The sequence below is a fragment of the Octopus bimaculoides genome, chromosome 9 (assembly GCF_001194135.2).
Source record: "Octopus bimaculoides isolate UCB-OBI-ISO-001 chromosome 9, ASM119413v2, whole genome shotgun sequence".
NCBI classification, from domain to species: Eukaryota; Metazoa; Mollusca; class Cephalopoda; order Octopoda; family Octopodidae; genus Octopus; species Octopus bimaculoides.
The window spans coordinates 66,525,872-66,533,074 of record NC_068989.1 but is presented as its reverse complement, the minus strand read 5'-3'; the positions used below and the strand labels follow the sequence as shown (position 1 = coordinate 66,533,074).

The window sequence follows — 7,203 nt, the reverse complement described above, 5'->3', positions numbered from 1 at the left end:
TATATATATATATATATATACACACAAACACACATATATATATATATATATATGTGTGTGTGTGTGTATATATATATATATGTGTGTGTGTGTATGTGTGTGTGTATGTATATAAGCATATATATGTGTGCATGTCTATATGTAAATATATATATATACATATCCGTATATATGTATACATATTCACACACACACACATACATATATTTAAAAAGTCATTTAGAAGACCATCTTATTTCTTAAATTGAGATCTAACCGAGCTGTAATTATTTTATAATGGATAAATCTTAGATATTTTAACAAGCATTTACATCTATTGTATCTACCACAAAAGTAAGTTTTAGTGTAGGTCGCTTAGATACATTAGACTAATGTATTGTAGGTCTTATTCTATCAAAACTTCTGGTATAAGTCAACTGCAATCGTAACCAAACAATGAAATCTAAATCAATTCTGATTTGGTTCTATATTAAAACACATTTAAGTAAATAAAGAATGACAAGGAGAAAAAGGAAGGTAAGATGGTGGAACAATACTTATTAATTATATACATTAACAGTAAATTGTAGAGTACAATAGAAGATAATCGTTTCAATCCAAGGTATAAGGTTACATATTTAGTGGAAAGAAATTAATCATTCGATTTTGAATTTGTTTCACAATAATTTTTATCTTGAATGGTACGTTGAAACCAATATTTTTATATATAGGAGGTGTGTTTGTGTGTGTTTGCGCGTGTGCATGAGTGCAAATCGTGAAAAGAAGAGATAATATTTCTGTATGCGAAGATACATCTAATGTTGAAATTATAATAATCTGACTATAACAACCATTTATGACTACTTGACATAGCAGCTGATTTGTGCTGTTGATTGGGGGAGGAAACAGAGTATGTCTTTTTAAGGAGTGGCTAACAAACAACGAGACATCGTATCAGGAGACTCTTTTCCTCTTTTTTTCTATACATCAGTAGCATAGAAAGAAATATGTTTGCCTTTTTATTTTACTCATAGTATTTTACTCATAGAAATTTATATCAGTACTTTTGATAATTTCAGAAAAAAAATTCTATCTTTTGCTAATGAGAAACATTAAGACGACTAGCGCTCAAGTATAGCTGAGATAGACAAGAGTCGTGATTTATATCACTAATCTTATTTATAAACTCAAAATAATTGGGAAAAGGACATTGTAATCTTTTGCTAATGAGAATGATTAACATGGATACAGTTATAGTATAACTGAAGTACGCAATATGATTAATGGTTATTATTCACCTGCACACAGCAACAGTAATTATCAGGAGGCTACATCAGCAAAGAATGTTAATCACATTGCTTCAAATTAACAAATTACTTGCTCACACCATATCGCTGCATCCGCTTAAAGCTAAATTATAATGCCTACACTAAACTAATACCTAAAGGAGAGTTTAAGTCATCAAACATACAAGGTAAATGAAAAGCGCTATTGATAATTCTCATCAAAGAAAGGCTACAGAAGCCTATTGAAAGGTGGAAAGCGTTGGAGAATGAATCAAATCTATGGCAAGTATAATACAATGAAGACAGTTAAACTACGGACATATATCGTTCATAGTGAAATACAGAGAGTTTTTTTTTTACGTGGTTGATTGACCGACTAGAAATAGTCAAATTTTCCTCAAATCAAATTCTTTCGTTAAAATAGCCGAAACAGCAGGCACATATTAGATGATGTAGCATCTTAAAATCTAGGATGCCTAGGATAATGTGGAGATAGATGCCTATAATTAGACAGTATTGTCACGGCTGGAAAATCTCTGATCATAAGTATGCTCGATTACACAACAACAATAACAAACACACCTAGAAGTACATGCACTCAGCTTTCGAAATGTGTTCGAGATGAGGTTTGAAATATTGTTTCTAAATCTCTGCTTCTTGAACTCCTACGCACTTAGACATACATATATAATAAAACAACCATCCAAATATTGTGTCGGACTAGGAGACAAAAGACATGCTTCGTTGTGGAAACCAACTGGCCTTTGGTCAGAAAAATACATTAGAAAGAGAAAATGTTTGGAAAAGAGTTTGCAAATCCAGTATCGAATATACACTTTTATTTTGATTCTTATAATTACTGGAACAACAGGATGGGCACCAACCTACCAACCAGCTTGAAGTTAAGAAAGGCTGAAGTTCTTAGGGAGCGACTGCAGCTCTATAACACATACTCTAGACATGATCACGATACCTGGGACAATAAAAACCTGCAAAACTTTCTTAACATTTAAAAGATACTGAATGAAACAAGATGGTTTACTTCATACCTTTATAACCTTTGTTAACAAGTTGGTAGAAGGTCGAAATGAACTCTAAACTAAAAAGAGAAAAAGAAAGTCGACGGAACATTCAGTTAGACACACACACACACACACACACACACACACATACACACACACTCACACACACACCAATTTGATATTTTGTAGAAAAGGCACAGAGACAGAGAGAGGATGAGTTTATTGGGATGAGTGTTTAGTTAGTGAGAGACCTCATGTTACACATTTGAATTACCTTACTTTTGTGTGTGTAAGGTAATTGTGTGTGTGTGAGAGAGAGAGAAAGGGGAGAGAGAGAAAGAAAGAAAGAGAGAGAAAGAAAGAAAGAGAGAGAGAGAGAGAGAGAGAGAGAGAGAGAGAGAGAGAGAGAGAGAGAGAGAGAGAGAGAGAGAGAGAGAGAGAGAGAGAGAGAGAGAGAGGGAGCAGTACAAAATCGCTGGTCTTGGCTGTGTTTTGTAAAACGTTGTTAGGAAAATATTTTTCTGGCACTGAAGAAAAAGATCAGTTTTTGAGATGCTGTTGTTGTTACGCTGAAAATATTCTTTCAAGGGAGATCTTTAGAGATGGCAAGGGTTAGCATGCATGTAAAGGGTACATATGAGTTTTTTTAGAAATTCTGCTGACAATGCTATCCAAAAAAAATAAATAAACCATTAAAAATATATATGATGTACAAATAATTCAAAAATATCACTTGAATTATTTCTGTGAGTTATATGTATTAATTGATATTTCTAATATAGTTAATTCATAAACTAATCAATTTTTTATCGTTTTGCAGGTAATTCTTTAGTCCTCTACATCATTGTGAAAAATGCACGAATGAGAACACGTACCAATTTCTTCCTGGCAAATCTTGCAGTGGCAGATTTTTGCGTTGGAGTATTTTGCATCTTCCCAAACTTGTCGACATATTTCTCACCTGTTTGGCATCTTGGAAAAGTTTGTATTCAATCCGTATTTTTTCCATTAGTTAACACAAAAAACATCATTTCAATAACATGAACATCCATTTTTAAAAAGTTCAGGTGGACTTGAATGTGAACATGACTTTTGCTGACCGTTGCAGTTAATGACCATTGCAGACAATGACAACATAGAGTGTGGTAGTAGTGTCAGCCAGAACTGGGGTATTGTATAAATCTTACGGTAGACTACTGTAATGGCTACAGAAACTGCTCTCTGTGCCACTTCTTAATATCCGGATCAGTTGACGCAACGGTGATAGGGGTGTAAAAGGCTATAAGCCGCAATCAAGCTTCTACCCGTCCAAGAGAATTCTTGATGAATAGTGGACTCGGATATAAAATCACACATTAGTATACAGGCAATTCATTCATTCCTTAGAAATAAATATTTTAAATCAGGTAAAATACTAATATATTAAACGTATTTAAGTATACCCTTATTCGGATAAGCGTAGGACATTATATTATCAGTGTGACTGATAATAAATTGTTGCGCAAAATTATCTTCTGTTTGATTAATGTAATCTTTTCAGTTGTTTTATTAAACTGTGTAATAAAATTTCGTTGCGGGGTGGTAACTGTTATTTCCTGCTTGTTACCCCAAGAAAGTATGGAGAATGGCTAATATTTCCTTCAATCTTTGCTTTTGTTACATTTATTCAAACCCCAAAGAATCCCTCTCAGCGCATGATTATTATGCTCTCCCACTACTCCTGCTCATGCTCTGAGATGCACATATTCTTTTCTACTCTAGGCACAAGGCCCGAAATCAACATCCATTTATCTGTCTGTCTGTCTGTCTAGGAATCAATCAATCTCTCTCTCTCTCTATATATATACTTGTGTGTATATGTTTGTGTGTATTTGTCTAGGTATGCGTGTGCATACGTAACAAATAAAATTATCGCACCTCATTCCCGCGATATATGAAGAGCATGCAAAATAGACTCTTCACAATAAGCGCTATAAAATATAGACTTCAATATCCCTGAGGATATTTCACATGCACATCGAACATTTTAAAGCCTGGTCTTCCTCTTTATCATCCAACAATTAATAACATTCCACAAATTTCCGGTGAGACCTACTGACAAGCCTGCTAACACGGTGTTACCATATGTATACATATGCATCACATACAGACACACACTCACACACACGCACATTTATATACCCATTCACACACACACACACACACACACACACACACACACACACACACACATATGTATATAGTAAAGTTTCTTTGTTTATTATATAGGCAATAGGCAGAAGTGCTCATATAAAAGACCGGAGACGCAAATGTATAAAAAAATGTTAAGGAGAATTTCAGATAGGTTAACCAATTTAACTAAACTTCTATGAGACACGGCTGCTGTTACTCATTAACTGCCATCACGCTAACCTCTTTCTAGCGTTGCTCAAGAAGCCTATGCTCATCTCACAAATCCTTGTGTCCAAAACTTCTTGCTTGATAATTCTTTCCATGAGCATAATATTTATGTTACCATCGTCAAATTCTAACAATTTAAAGTTCTTGTAGATAAGAAGCTAGCGTTGTGGAAGATTGATATTTTGTGTTAGCAAAAGAGTTCAAATGAGACCTATATCGAAGTTTAAAGTCTACAGTGCTTCCTATATAAACTCTTACCCTGTGTGTAGCAGGGATTTCCATAGAACACCTATATGCTACGTTATTACGTAAACAGGATTCGGCTAATAGACACGACTCCTCAATTCGGCAATTACATGTCCCAACCCCCTCCTGCATCGGTATTAATTTTCCAATTACCCCCACCTGTTTGGGGTTGCCCTGGCGTGATGTTTACGTTGGAGATAGTGTCAATTTTGGAGTTATAGAATTCATTATAAAGATTTGTGTGGGTATATTTCTTAAGGCTGAGTTTAGATCTGTTGATGGAAGCTATGATCGAACCTAAATTTGGAGTAGTATAATACGACAATTTTACTGACAATTTATTAAAAATAGGATGATATTATGGTTTTTAGGAAAATTTTCCTTCAATATCTTAAAGCATAATTTGGGTAAAGATTTGACCAGAAGAGAGAAGGGCGGGGCGAACCATATAATTTCACGTTTCCTAGATTTTGAGTATTTGGTCTGATTAGATTGGTTGGGGATGTAGGGTTTATATTTACTTGAATTCCTAAATGCCATATTATTAATGCGGGCCTTATTCATATAGTGTTTTTTCATATGTTTAATTGGTTTCTCTAAACTGGGGTTCGTATTACTAGATTGTAAGGCAGTTCAAGATATTTGCAATTTTGGTCTTTAGAATTGCACCAAGGATGTAAAATATTTCTTTTTAAAACCACTTAACTTTAGGGCTTAGCTATAATAATACGGTGCGTGAGTGCTGATTATCTCCTCGCTCGCCGATCAGTTTCAGATTCCAATTGAGATAGCAGTTACAATACGATCGAGGCTTGATCTAGGATGATTAGAAAGAACGTTTAGGTACTGAAAGGTTTGGTTTGGTTTGGTCTGGTTTTCTATATGGATGGTGGAGATTAGTTTTATGATTAAGTGTGATGTCTAAAAAATTAGGTATCTTATGATTTATTTCAAATGCTATATTTAAATTATTATTTTTAAATAATTTTATTATATCTTTCTTAGTACGTTCAATCTCCGGATGGGATAAATTTTTAGTTATATGTATATACATGCACACACACGCGCACACACACACACACACACACACACACACACACACACACACACACACACACACACACACACACACACACACACACACACACACACACACACACATGTATATACACACATATATATATATATGACAGGTGTTGTAGACAACAAAGAGATGTATTAGTTTAACGCTCGAGAAGTGAAAAAGTCTTTAACGTTTCGAGTCTACGCTCTTCCACAGAAAGGAACATAGAAAGAAACAGGAAGAGAAATTAAAGAATGCGTAGTGGCTAGCGATCTATCATGGTGAATGAGAGCTAGGAAGAAGGGGATATAGTAAAGTAGTGGTGATCCCAAAATGAAGGTGCGCGTGCGTGTGTATAAGAGAGCAATATGTGCGTGTGGAAGAGGGCTGGTAACCTTGACGCGTGTGTGTGTGTATGTGTAGGTGTGGCGATATGGGGCTGAGAAGTAGTCAGTGCTAGTGCGTGTGTGATGGTGTGATGTGATGTGGTGTTGTGTGATATGGTTGTGTTGTGTGGTATGGTGGTGTTGGGATGTGGGGGAAGCAAGATTGAGGAAAGCAAGGGTGGGAGTGTGGGTTAGGCTGAGGGTGTGGGTAGAGGTGGGATATGTGGGAGTGAGTGTAATGGATGGGATGGCGGTGGGATGAAGATGGATAAAGAAGGTGGGGCTGGATTATGTAGGGGTGGGGTTAGACGGGGGAATTGGGAATAGGGGATGGAGAGCTTGGTGTGGTTAGGGTGGAAGGTGGAACAGCTGAGGTATGAGTGTGAGTCTGTGTGTTTGTAGTGGATTGAAGTGGTGAGAGTGGATAAATATATATATACACAAACACATATATTATGCATATATGTTATACAATATATATATATTTACATACGTATATGTGTGTGTGTCCGTGCGTGTGTGTGGTGTGTGAGTGTGTGTGTGTGTGGGGGGGTGGTGATTTTGAAGTGCATGAAAGTAAGCCATTTGTCATTATTTTTACATCAGAAATCCCTTTGTGATAATTTCTTGTGCATTTATTACCCCTGGAACTAAAATGATTACTTCAAATGAAACCCTAGTATTATTATCATTATTATTATTATTATTATTATTATTATTATTATTATTATTATTATTATTATTATCATCATCATCATCATCATCATCCTCATCATCATTATTATTATTATTATTATCAAAATAAAGGAAACATTATGAAT

General features: G+C 35.1%; 1 protein-coding gene across 2 annotated transcripts in view; it reads left to right on the top strand.

Moving 5' to 3' along the window:
- LOC106867622 (trissin receptor) overlaps positions 1–7,203 on the top strand; it is a 165,297-nt gene that overhangs the window by 153,630 nt on the left and 4,464 nt on the right. For both annotated transcript variants that reach the window (XM_052970727.1, XM_052970726.1), the window contains one exon: positions 3,108–3,268. In XM_052970727.1, coding sequence (XP_052826687.1) covers positions 3,108–3,268 — 161 coding nt within the window. The remainder of the gene's footprint in view (positions 1–3,107; positions 3,269–7,203) is intronic.